This window comes from Cajanus cajan, chromosome 8 (assembly GCF_000230855.2).
Source record: "Cajanus cajan strain Asha chromosome 8, NIPB_CcT2T_4, whole genome shotgun sequence".
Lineage (NCBI taxonomy): Eukaryota > Viridiplantae > Streptophyta > Magnoliopsida > Fabales > Fabaceae > Cajanus > Cajanus cajan.
Genome location: NC_138524.1, coordinates 27895996 through 27909948, shown reverse-complemented (window position 1 = coordinate 27909948; position 13953 = coordinate 27895996). Strand labels below are relative to the sequence as shown.

Below are 13953 nucleotides of genomic sequence, written 5' to 3'. Positions count from 1 at the left end.
AAAGGAGCATAACCCCAAGTCACTACTTGATCTCCAAAGAAAAGGCTAAGTACAACAACATTTTCCCTATAACATATATGCCTTTTTTATTAACTTAAACATCAACCTACCTTAGCCAGCCATGCTTCTAAAAACCATTTTCAAGAAATCCCTTCTAACAAACCTTTTGCAAAAAAAGATATATACACCCCTTTCCTTTCTTTTCTCTATATGGCATTAAGATAATACTAAAGAGATATACGGAATATGCACAATGAATACTCACAAAGAAAGGTTGGAGGTATCCTAGAACAGAGTCTAGGCACACTTGATCTAAAGGGCTAACAGATCATATCCAGAACAGACAAGAAGGCCAAACTACACGAACCTCAAGTTCAAGAAGCAACACCTAGAATGAATTCGACATGGCTAAAAGCTAACAGTCCACATCAATAACTAATGCGAACAGATTAATTTCTTGAAAGTAAAGTCAATCTGCATTTTAAGCATTAGCGTAAAAGCATCATTACATAACATGCATATGGCACAAGTATGCATAAAAGGGTATAAGTTCACCTTCAATATAAAAAAATTAATCATGTTTTACATTTTCTTTACATCCTTGCATTCTTTATATGTACTTGCTACGGGTTAGAGGAAATCATCAGGCCAAAGTACTCATAATAAGCTCAACAACCAAGTAAGGCCTCAAGAACAAAAATCATGTTAGAAGCCTAGTCCAACAAGGGAACTCCCTCCAAGTGGTTCCGTATAGCTGCCAGGCAAAGAAAACACATTAACAACAAGATGGAGAAGAACTTGCCGAGGGGGAACAAGCAAAAAGGACACCAAGCTTTATTCTGCTTTTGGCTGAGCTTCACCCAAAATCAAGGATGATTCAAGAGAATGCTAAAACTAGGAATGACTTCCTCACCAAAGCCAAGAGTGGCTTTCAAAATAATACTTATCAATAAAGATCTGGCAAGCGCCATCATCATGGAGAAAGAAATCTCTCTAACAATAGTGACAAAAAATAACAATACAACAAAAGGTAAAGCTTGAACACAAGAAAAATCTGAAGCTAAAATGGTAATAAAATCAAGACTTAGAAGCATCCTCAACACGGGGGATTCAACTACCAAGCAATGGGCAGAGTTTCCCCACAATAGCGATCCCATCAACCCTATCAAACCAAACATCTTAACTCAACATTATCAAAACTGATAAAAGACTCTAAGACAACCATGAAACCTTGAATCCACCTCAGCAATCAATACCCATCCACAAAGGAAAAGCTCAACGTCCATAATAAATGCCTGGAGATGCATCATATTACTCACCTGGTAGGCACAACACAGATTTTCCTGTCAATCAGTGACTCATTCACAATGAGACACCTAGAAAGGCATCATAATACTCATATGATAGGAAAAATATAGAAATATTTCCATACATCCCTAGTATAGATTCTTGGTGAGGCATCACAATACTCACACTAGGAACAATACCAGAATCCCTACCACATATTTCATCCCCCAATGGAGATTCCAGGAGAGGCATCACAATACTTACGTGGTAGGAACAACACCAGAATCTTTGCCATCCATTTCCCAATGAAGATGCCTAGAGAGGCATCATAATACTCACATAGTAGGCACACCATGAAGTTCCTACTAATCTAATCAATCAACAAAAGACAGCCCAAGATAGGGGCATATCAAGCACCTCCTGCCCAACATCTTTGGGGCAGCATCAATCATAAATCAAGAAAACCAAAGAGAACACTAACAGATTCCTCGAACTAAAACAGAAGGCAACTTGGAGAGGGTGACACAATAATACTCAACTCCTGATCAAGTACATGATAGAGTCGTAAGGGAAGATTTTGGAGAAATGGTACTCACCTCCTGATTCGATACACAACAAAGCCATAAGGGAGAAGTCTGGAGAGACGATACTCACCTCTCAATCAGGTATATGACAAAGTCGTAAGGGAAAAGTCTAGAAAGACAATACTCACCTCTCGATCTGGTATAAAAACCGTAAGGAAAAAAGTTTAGAGAGACGGTATTCACCTCTTGATCTGATACACGACAAAGCTGTAAGGCAAAAGTTTGGAGAGACGGTACTCACCTCACAATTTGGTACATGACAAAGCTATAAGGAAAAACGTTTGGAGAGACGGTACTCACCTCCCAATTCGATACACGACAAAGCTTTAAGGGAAAATTCTGGAGAGACGCTACTCACCTCTTGATCTGGTGTACGAGAAAGTCATAAGGGAAAAGTCTGGAGAGACGATACTCACCTCCTAATGTGGTAAATGACAAAGTTGTAAGGGAAAAGTCTGGAGAGATGATACTTACCTCTCGATTCGGTACATGACAAAGCTATAAGGGAAAAAGTCTAGAGAGACGGTACTCACCTCCCAATCTAGTATACGACAAAGTTGTAAGCAAAAAGTTTGGAGAGACGGTACTCATCCACCGATCTAGTACACGATAAAGCCGTAAGGAAAAAGTCTGGAGAGACGATACTCACATCACAACATGGGTCGACTAGAAGCCCTAATTCCAATCCATCCTGGAGAGTTTGAGCTCAGAACATACTCACTCTATAGCAAGCTAAATATGATCTTTACCTCTCCATCACAAGGAAAGAAGGGGTAGTACAAAGCATCCATACAAAGATTGAAGGCTTAGATGACATATTTTTCCATCCTTATTCCCCAACCAAGCACGCAACCTGACACTCAGCTACTCTAGGGAACAAGGATAGAGAAAACCCATCTATCTAAAAGAAACACTATAGAAGCACCTATATAAACAGACGGAGAAAAGACCCGAAAATGAAATATCTGCATCTTTACTTGACTTTGGAAAAGTAACACATAGCCATCCAAAGTACAAGTAAAGATGGGCAGTTATAGGTACCCAATTTTGTCTAGGGTACCCAAAACAAGGCAAGAAGACTTTGAAGGCTCAACATGACATCAGATTGGACTTGAACAAATGTCAAGAGGCCTAGAAGCACAAAAAGGTTTAAAAAGAAGCCTAGAACGGGCCGTTCCAATTCACTAAAAAGGTCTGAAAACCCTAGGTTAGAACATACCATTCAGGGGTCCAAAACAGGTCGTTCTAGTTTAGGTTGTTTTAGGAAAAATTTGAACTAGGAGTGGGCTGTTTCGATTTTGGAACAAGTCATTCCAAATTCAAATTTTAGCTATCAAATAGTAATTTGGAATGCCCTATTTTGATAACCAGAATGGCCATTCCAGTCAAACCTGATGCATATAAATAAGACATCTCGTGCATAATGCCGAGGGGAAAAACAGAGTAAAAATAGCCTTACAAGAGTCTTAGATAATTTGAAATTCTCTCTCTCTCTCTCCCTCATTTTGTATTTCTTGAGTTTGTGAGGATATTTTTTTGAAAAAAGATAGATATGCTAATGACAAAAGTTGCCAAAACGTGCCTACAAACCACCATTGCAAGATTTTATAAAGCTTGCTTCAGAGGTATTTTCATCAAATTCTTCCTTTCTTCTTTACCATTTTTATTCATATTATATTTCCATAATAAAAGGCAACCATGTAGATAATAGGTATCTTCGTCCTGTAAATAATTAATAAAAGGGGTAAACATTTTAATTATTATTTATTATTATGCTAAATTCTCATAAGATACCGAATTAGCATGTTGTAGGGGTGCCTAACATTTTTCCTACACGTAACCGACCCCCAAACTCAATTCTGGCTATGGAGGCCACTATTGCAATTTTGAAAACCCTTTTCTTTTTCTAATATTTTGAGTAAAACGATGAGTCCTTCAAACTTTTCTAAAACCATTAATTAGAGATCAGTCTAGTTTTCGGGCATTCCCTAATGAATGAGATTTTCAAAATGGAAGTCTAAACCATTTATGGACAAGATCAAAATTTTTCGGGTTCTGACACCTACTACCCACTTACTATCCACTATTCAACTATGTTAGACTACATTAATTACAAATGGTGGACTATGTTAGACAAATTTAATTTCATATTTTCCTAATTACTCTTTTTAAATTTTGGGATGAAATAATGTATTTATGTTTTTCAAAAAAAATATAAATTTGTCAATTTTTATTTTAAAATATTGACTAATCTGAACAAAATCAACTCTATTTTTGATCAGTCTCACTTGGCTCAGATTACAAAAAAAAAATTGTAATTCCGATCAAAATGAAACTAATCAAAATTGATTGGTTCAGATTTTATTTTACTCGAAATTTGAACCTAAGTGGGGGTATGAACATTCTTTATCATTCAATTAAAAATATCCATAGATATGACTTTTGAGTATTTTTTTTTTTGTAAAAATAAAAAACAAAATATTGTAAAAATTCTTTACACATCATCAAGCCCATGAACTAATTTTTTCTAAAAGTTACTTACAATTTCGCTGCATTATAATTCTAGTTAAATTAACTTTTGGAAAATTTAGATATTGACCGAGTCCAAATTGACCGAGTCCGTTTGTTTTGCATGAATTTAAAGGGACCATGACAAGATATATGATATTGAAGCATAACTGGATGGACGACTTGGTTGAGATAATAAATTAATTTAGGTGAGTGAAATGACCCGAAAAACTGACTTTTAGGGTTTAGTTGAGATAATGAACTTGGGATGAACAAAAGAACTTGGTTCGTGTAACGTGTATAAAAGTGGTGCATGTTTCGTTTTGGTAATATTAAAGAGGTTGGCAAAGTGAAAGATGTATCTTAGGTGTTGCTTTGTAAAATTTTGGTGGGTATTATTAATAGGAGTCGTGGTGAAGGGATGCTTAGAAGCTGAGAGAGATGCACTCCTGAAATTGAAAGATGCTTTGAATCACCCAAATGGCTCATCACTCTCTTCTTGGCAACGCCATGGCCATGGTGATTGCTGCACTTGGGAGAGTGTTGAATGTGACAACACCACAAAGCGAGTCACGCATCTTTTTCTAAATTACACCAGACCTTATGAATTGAGCAACCTGCAATGGTCCCTAAATGCATCATCTTTTCTTCCTTTTCAGGACCTTCAAGTCTTGGATTTATCTGGGAATTATTTGGCAGGTTATCTTCAAACTTTCATTACATTGTAACCTTTTTATATATATGTCTTCTTAGTTCATTCTTTCATTTCTGGAGCAGGTATATTTGGCAAAATCAGGTTGAACAACTTGCAAAAGTTAAACTTAAGAAAAAACATGCTGACAAAAGTCCCATTATTTGGTACACTACTTATCCATTATTTGCATCAGAAATTTTCCTTTTATTTATTATAATTATTTTTTAATAAAATTTTAATATTTTAAAAATAAATTATCAAAAAAATAAAAATAATATCATACTATAGTATAAATTATTTATCATATATATAGTTTACATGCTTAAAAATATTTACTTATATAAATTTTAAATATAATTTATATCAACATTTTAAAAATTGAACCAAACATTAAAACAATTAGACCACTGGGTCACTGAGACAGAGATCAAACTGGTGTGTCACTCATTGAACTCCATGACTAGATCTTTATTAACTATTTTTAAAAAAAATCATGTCATATATATTTCATACCTATAAATTTTAATAAAATTTATATTATGTCATAAAGAAGTTTCTAAAAAAATTATAATCAATATAATAATAATAGAACAACTAAATTATAGGTTCATTGAACCACATAAATTTGAATATAATTAAATATATAATTTTAAATTTAAAATAAACTATATAAATTATTTAAGTCAATTATATATTAGTTTAATGGTCACTAAAGTATTAAATAATTATATTCTTCCACTATGTTAGTTTAGTATAGTGGTATATCTTTTTTCTTTTTTATAATTACATGCCAAACACTTTTTCATGCTAAAATAATCATGCAGTCACATTGTTTTTAGTCTTGCACTAAAATAGCCTTATGAAATCATTGTCATTAGATTTCTATAAATTCTTTTTAAGTTACAAGATTTCATGCTAAAATAATCTTATAAAATCATACTGTTTTTAGTCTCACAGTGCTAAAATAATCTTATGATGAAATCACATTTTTTTAGTCTCGCCCATGGATATCCTCCAACACTGGGTTTAGGGTTTAGTCTTATTAAATCACATTGTTTTTAGTGTTGCCCATGGATATCCTCCAACACTGGGTTTAGGGTTTAGTCTTATTAAATCACATTGTTTTTAGTGTTGCCCATGGGTATCCTCCAATCAACTAAACTAGAGACTAATCATACTTGTGGTAATGCAATTATTATTGACCTAATGAATTTTCATACATGATGGAAATCAAACATGAGTTCCTTGCATAATAAACCTCAAAATGTGAAAGCGTAGTGTGCCTAGCCCCTGTGTCAACTCATCAAGTTTTTTTATATCCAAATACTAAATATTTGATGGATGATATAATATTTTGGAAATGTTTTAGTTCCTCACATTTGGGTCAATTTTATCTTTAGACCTTCAAATTTAAAAGTGAATTTTTTAATCCATCTAATACGAAAATAGTTGATTTTAGTCTCTAGAGTTAACACTGTTAAAAAAATGGTTAACATGCTTAACAACACATGGTTAAGCCATTTTGAATTTGCGATTTGTGACAACTTTTGACAATCACATAATACCCTTCACCTTTAAACCACATAACCAGGTGGTTCCAAGAAGAAAAATGGAACTTCTAATTTGTTGGTCTCTATTTACTAGAATCTAGAAGGGGGTTGAATAGATTCTATCCTAAGATGACACTATTTTTGAAATTTCTTGATTATAGCCTACTAAGATATTCAATGCTCAACCTTTAATCAATTTGATTTAACAAGTTATAGCAGATTACAAGATACAATACCAATATAACAAAATTTCAATGTTAACGTAACAAATCAGTCACTTGTAATCTAGGTTGATTTTATATTACCAACTTCTTAATCAATTTCAATTACAAAAATAATATTTAGAGTATGAGTGATAATTGAAAAAACATATCTCATAAATCTTTGAATTCTTTAATCAGATTCATAACAAGATTATTAAAGAGATAAGGGTAAGAAGATAAAGAACACAGAAACTTATACTGGTTCAGCCATCCTCTTGGCCTACATCCAGTTTTCTCTAATTTTGCACCCCACTAAATCAAAGATCATTCACTATAATATTGTTTACAAACACTATGCACACACAATATTATAAGAATGCTAACACACATCAATCTTGACACTACAAGACTAAAAAAGCATACAAATTTCTGCACCCCACAGAAATTACTTGAGAAATCTCGCTCAAGATTTCAAGATCTCTTGTTGAGACATCCTATCTCAAGAGATACACCATACAAAATGAAAATAAAAATTAAAAGATAAAAAAGATAACACCTAATTTGTGTAGGCATTGATCTTTCACAATTAAATTCACTTCTTGAATTTCTTCCTTCAAGAACACATGTTCAAACTTTACACTTTTAGTATTTCAGAAAAAGTTTCTTTGATCAGCCTATGATTCTTGTTTCTGAAAGTATTCTTTTTCTCTAATGTTCTTTTTCAAAAAGGTTATCTTTTAATTTCATAAAAGATAGGTATTTAAAGTGAAAAACGTAATTCAGTTATAAAGAGTCATAACGAAAGTAATCTGTTACCTAATATGGTAATTGATTACCTGTTCATCTAAAAATTGAATTTTGAACATAAAGTGTCAGGGTAATCGATTATGGGACTTGGTAATCGATTATCCCGAGCTTCTTAGAACCCATAATTGTGTTTCATTCTATGGTAATCGATTATCTCTTCTAGTAATCGATTATCCTAATGAACATCTTGATTATTCAGCCTTGTTTCAAGCAAGAAGTTCTATTTTAATCTATTACCAGTTATGGTAATCTATTAACACAAATGACATTTGAATATCATTTTTCAGTAATAGACTTGGTAATTGATTACCCTGAATGGTAATTAATTAACAATGTTACCTTGAAAACTCTTGTTTGAATCAAGCCATATTTATATGTTTAAACACTTCGTAGTAAATTACCTTTTCATGATAATCTATTACTTTATGAAAATACTAAGTAATTAAGTTCTTGGATTGTTAAAAGTTTCATTAATCCTTGAATTAAACATTCATCATCATCGTCAATTATAAACAAACACACACATGCCTATATATATTACAATCAATACAATATCCTTTTTCATAGGCTTAAGCAACATCTATACAATACATCGTTAAAACTAAAACATTCTTCAGGAGTCTTCAAAATGCCTCATCATATCTTAACATAATTCATTATATAGATTCAAATCAACGTATGAAATATTTTTATAATTATTCGCCAATTTGAATTAATGAAATGAAGTATTATATGATTTTAATTTTTTTTAAAAATTATTAAACTTTATCTATGCATTAAAAATTTTTAATTTAACAATTAGATAGTTGGTATTCAACATATATCATGAGTTATTGAATGAAATAGCTTTACCGAAATTACTTTTATAATCATTTGATCTCCTTTTATATATATTATTTTGATAAAATTAGGGCATATTCCGTATTCATAATATATTTTTATCTTGAGTATTGTTTTTAATCCTAATGTAGTAATTTTAAAGGTAAAAATTCATCAAATTAGGTTTGAGATGTGCATAATATAAAATTATCTTGGATGTCTCTCATGTCTCATAGAAGAAGAATGTAATATATTATGTGTAGTTTCAATAAATCACTTCATCTATTTATTTACATGTTGAGAACTTATTTTTAATGAAATGTATATATTTATTATCAAAATTAGTTAAATGAAACATAGCTTCAACATTTTTATTTTTGAAAAAAAACAAAAGAAAATGAGAAATCATTTTTTTCTCTCCTTAAACTACCCTTAAATATTCTTCAAATTTTTAAGAAACTAAAAATTTTTAGATGCGTCGAATCATCCAATAATTTTTATACGGTAAATTTGTTGAGTTTCTTAATTAAATGGTGCAAAGTTTAGATAGGTTATTAACTAATTAAACTGAAAAAGAGAAATTGTGCTTTTGATTTTATTTCATTCTTCGGGTTATCATCCAATATAGATTTTCGTGCATTGTAGTATGTAACTAGTTTATATCAAAAGGACTTTTTTTTATACCGTTTTTTATTACTATTTTCTGTTGACACTCAACAGATCCTTCTACTTCAAAAAAATTAGAGAAGTTGTCTTTTGCATTTAATTCCTTGACGGGAAGTCTTCCAGAATCAATTGCGGCTCTTACCTCTCTGACATACTTGAACTTTTACGTCAATCAATTGAATGACTCGTTGCCATGGGAAGGTATTAATTTCATAATGTTTGCTATACATGAGTGTAAATTGTTTTCATAAGTTTTCTTTTCATATGAAATTCACTTTTGATTACTAAATTTATATAGATACACAGCGTATTTCAATAAATATTTTTAAAAGTATTTAGTTTATATTTAAAATTAATTTATCGAATGAAATGTCACGTATGACAGGAGGGTTATGCAAGCTAAAGAATCTGCGATTCTTGGATCTCAGCATAAACCATTTTGTGGGGCATCTTCCACCGTGTCTCTCCAATTTGTCTTTTCTCCATTTACTTGATGTTTCAGATAATAGTTTTGAAGGAACGTTCCCGTCATTCATTTATAATCTCAAGTCCCTTGCCTATCTTTCTCTTAGTAATAACCATTTCAAAGGCACACTTTCATTCAACTTGCTAGCTAACCATTCTAACCTTCAAATTCTTGAGATTGGGAGCTATAACCAGCAGGATTTGAAGGTTGATACCGAGAATCCTCCGTTTGTTCCATCCTTTCAATTGAAAATTCTTCGAGTGTTAAATTGCACACTCAATGAACCAAGCCACATGATTCCCACTTTCCTTTATAATCAACACGAGTTAAGAATGCTACATATTGGCCATAGCAACATGGAAGGAAGGTTTCCGAACTGGCTATTGGAAAATAACACCAAATTGGATTACCTTAATCTCAGCAACAACCTCTTAACTGGTCCTGTTGAGCTCAATGCCGCCACAATATTCTCAAATATGCATATCTTGGATATCTCCTGTAACCCTATTGGAGGAATTCCTCATCACATTGGTTCACTTTTTCCAAACTTGGTGACTTTGAATATGTCCTCTAGTTCACTACAGGGTAATTTTCCAGCTTCATTAGGTGACATGAAACAGTTGAATAATTTAGACTTGTCACACAACAATTTATCTGGACACATACCACAGGAGTTTGGCAAAGGTAGCAATGACTTGAGGTTTTTGAAGTTGTCTAACAACAACTTGCATGGCCCTTTCTTGCCTTCTGGATCAAATTTCACCAAGTTGTTATCACTACATCAAGCCAACAATAACTTCAAGGGAAACATACCGGATGGAATCATGAATAGCATTGAGTTAAGAATGTTGGATTTAAGCAACAACCAACTCCATGGAGAAATACCTAGTTGGATTGGAAGTTTTCAGAATTTGACTTTCCTCATCTTGTCCCAAAATTCATTGGAGGGTCCAATTCCAATGGGTTTTTGCAAGTTAACTAAATTGGCATATGTAGACATTTCTCAAAACAATTTTAATGGAACACTGCCTAAGTGTCTCACCATGCCAGACTTGAGGTACTTGCATTTGCAGAACAACAAGTTCAATGGACCAATACCTATTGTTCTGGCCAATTCTCCTTTCTTGTTGACAATGAATTTGGTGAATAACAAATTTTCAGGCCAAATTCCTAAGTGGATAAGTTCATTTTTGAATCTAAGGATTCTTCATTTGAAGAAAAACAAACTAGATGGTCTCATTCCAATTGATGTATGTCAACTAAAGAACATCAGTATTATGGATTTATCTCAAAATAACCTTTCTGGAAGAATTCCATCTTGCTTGAAAAATATAGCATTCAGAAGGCTTGATTTGTTTGATGGTACGTTACTAGGGAAATTTGTGGTACCATGGGTTACAAGATCCACTGAGTATGTCTTTTTTCCAGACACAAATACTCTTGTTGAAGGTCAAAACATACAAGAGTTTGTAGAATATGATGAACAAGATGTGGATTTCACGTCAAAAAATAGGTATGAAACATATAAGGGAAATATCTTGGATTTGATGTTTGGTTTGGATCTCTCGAACAATATGTTGACTGGTCAGATTCCTTCACAAATAGGATACTTGAAGAGCATACACACATTAAACTTGTCCAAGAATCACATCACAGGGCCAATTCCAGAAACGTTTTCCAACCTAAAGCAAATTGAGAGCTTGGATCTTTCATACAATAGATTGAGTGGTCACATTCCCTCACAATTGACAGATTTATACCAGTTATCTGTTTTCTCTATAGCTCATAATAACTTATCCGGAAGGACCCCAGAGAGGGTAAACCAATTTGCAACATTTGAAGCAAGCAGTTATGAAGGTAACGCTTTTCTTTGTGGACCTCCACTAAATCGAAGTTGCTCTTCTGTTGTAAAACAACCAACACCAGGGATCGATACACCACCTCTTGGGAATGATCACTTCATAAACACCTTTGTTTATAGTTTTCCACCACCATTTTTTGTTACATTTCTTGGAGTCATAGCTTTTCTCTACTTCCATTCATACTTTCAAATACCATAGGAAATTATAACTTTTCCCTGTAGCATACTTAATTGTAGTGGTAGCTGTTGTTGTAAAGTTATAAAAGGGAGATTTTCAAAATAAAAACAAGAGGGAAAACAAATAACAGAGAAAACAAGAAAACAACATGTATGGTGGGGTATGCGAGTGTATTTTGTTCCAGATATATATGTGTTTTTACAATGACTTGTGTTTTATCAAAATACAAAGTTATGAACAAAAGGTATGGTATGACTTAGTTTAACTATTCTCCCAATTATAAATTATCACCCAATTTCATCTACTACAAGTGATCGAAAAAATAAAATTAATAACACATACACACACACACATATATATATATATATGTTGGAAAGAAAACAAACAAAATAGATCATATGCAAGAACAAGTCAAAAATGTAGAAATGAGAAAATCCAACAAGAACGTAAATTTACGTGGTTTAGCTAATTTGACCTACATCCACAGAGAGAGTAGCCTTACAATAGAACAACCTCTTTATTTTCTTAGAAACCATGTAATCCCTCTAATCGGTTCTTTGTTCCTCTCTACGTATCTTATTCTCAACTCTCCGTTCACACTTAACACTTTGTTCATCACATTTTCTCTCTCCATGTCATTCATTCGTGCACTTAGAAAGGATCCACAAAAAGATATGTATAGAGATCCAAGACACTAAGACTAATCTTATAAAACAGGATATATTAAACTCATCAGACTAATGAAGACAGACTATGTATAGTTTGAATCTATCAGATGAATGGAGACAGACTGGGCCTATAAGTTTATTTGAACCCATCAGACAAATGGAGACAGACTATACTCATAAAATTGTACAAGCAAAAAACTTTAAGAGCATACAAATGGTACATAAGATTTTGAGTCATAATCAACAATTTTCTACCTTGACTCTAAATCTACTAAAAAGAACACTTGTATACACCCAATTTTGTCCGAGGTACCCAAACTAAGGACAAAGGTCTACTAGAGCGAGACAAACGTCTCTTGAGGGCCCAACACATTGGGCAACATTTTTGTTATGATAATATCTCTAGTTACAAACATAATTTTCTCTAGAGGCCTTATACTGTAGCTGGAAAGAGCATCATGTATGGCCCCTAAGGGCCCAATAAAGCACCTAAATGGACCAAGATAGCTCCGGAAGGCCCCAAAAACTCAAAAACCGAATCTGAGGCATGGAACAACCATTCTGGTCAATGGAATGGGTCATTCACAATCTTGGAAAGACCCATTCCAAAATTGGAATGATCCGTTCCTCTTTCTAGAAAAGCTTCGTGTTGGGCAACATTTTTTTTGTTATGATAATATCTCTAGCTATAGACCTAATTTTGACAATCCGACCGTTGAATTAAAAATCAATGAATTAAGAAGATATCATCAAATTTTCAGCATGATCCAAAGGATAATGAATTCTCTAGAGGTCTCGCATTGCAGCTAGAAAATGTTGAGCTTAGAAGAATTTGAAGCTTAAAAGAGTTTTGATGATCACAAGATATGAGTCAACAACAACAACTTGGAAGCACAAAAACAAAGTCAAAGAAAGTCAAGAAAATGCTATGTAATAGAGCTATGCAATAGAGTTTAGAAAATAAATTGTTTATATGTTGTGTGTGCTTGGTGTGCTTTGTGCATAAGCAAATTCTATATCTAAACTAAGTAGAGAGTGTATGATGATGAATTAGAAAGTTATTTTGAGGCATAAAATGAAGTTTTAAAAACTAACTCAAAATAATCGATTATCGTTAAATATAATCGATTATTCCAGCAATAGGCAAAATGGGATGCCAGCTTGCTGCAATAATCGATTATTTGCTAAATAATCGATTATCCCAGGAATAACTCTCTGGAATAATCGATTATCCAGCAAAATAATCGATTATATTGTTCTTGGTTGGTTTCTAGAAAACCTGAAGAACAAAATAATCGATTATTCTTTAAAATAATCGATTATTTGGGTCTGAGACTTTTATAAATAGTTTGAACTTTTAGAAACTTCAGACATGAGTTAGAACTGATAATCAAAATTAGAAAAGCGTTTTTGTGGAGTCTTTGTGACCATCTTGGAGAGTTTTCTTTGTGAATCCAGGAAGAAAAACGTTTGTGAAAAACCTTGATAGAAGATCATCATCATCATAACATTCTTGAAAGGGGAAGATTAAGATTTGCTTCTGAATTCCAGGTGAATTCGTTCCTTTATTTTGTGTGAATACTTGTAAAATCTTGAGAAGGGTTTCTCAAGTGGTAAGGTTTCTTATAGTGGGTTTCTACAAGGGGTGCTTTCTTGGGGTCA

At 32.9% G+C, this 13953-nt stretch overlaps 1 protein-coding gene across 1 annotated transcript; it reads left to right on the top strand.

Moving 5' to 3' along the window:
• Positions 1 to 4735: 4735 nt before the first annotated feature.
• LOC109790889 (uncharacterized) lies at positions 4736 to 11644 on the top strand. Its single transcript, XM_083061462.1, has 3 exons — positions 4736 to 5078; positions 9173 to 9319; positions 9504 to 11644. The coding sequence occupies exons 1-3, from the start codon at positions 4736 to 4738 to the stop codon at positions 11642 to 11644; spliced, it is 2631 nt and encodes an 876-aa protein (XP_082917588.1).
• The last annotated feature ends 2309 nt before the right edge of the window (positions 11645 to 13953 follow it).

What these genes read in the sequence shown, in the direction of transcription:
- LOC109790889 (XM_083061462.1), top strand. Translation starts at nt 4,736, where the DNA reads ATGTATCTTAGGTGTTGCTTTGTAAAATTTTGGTGGGTATTATTAATA. An exon ending in ATCTGGGAATTATTTGGCAG is followed by an intron (nt 5,079 to 9,172) that starts GTTATCTTCAAA and finishes GACACTCAACAG; the next exon opens with ATCCTTCTACTTCAAAAAAA. An exon ending in TGACTCGTTGCCATGGGAAG is followed by an intron (nt 9,320 to 9,503) that starts GTATTAATTTCA and finishes CACGTATGACAG; the next exon opens with GAGGGTTATGCAAGCTAAAG.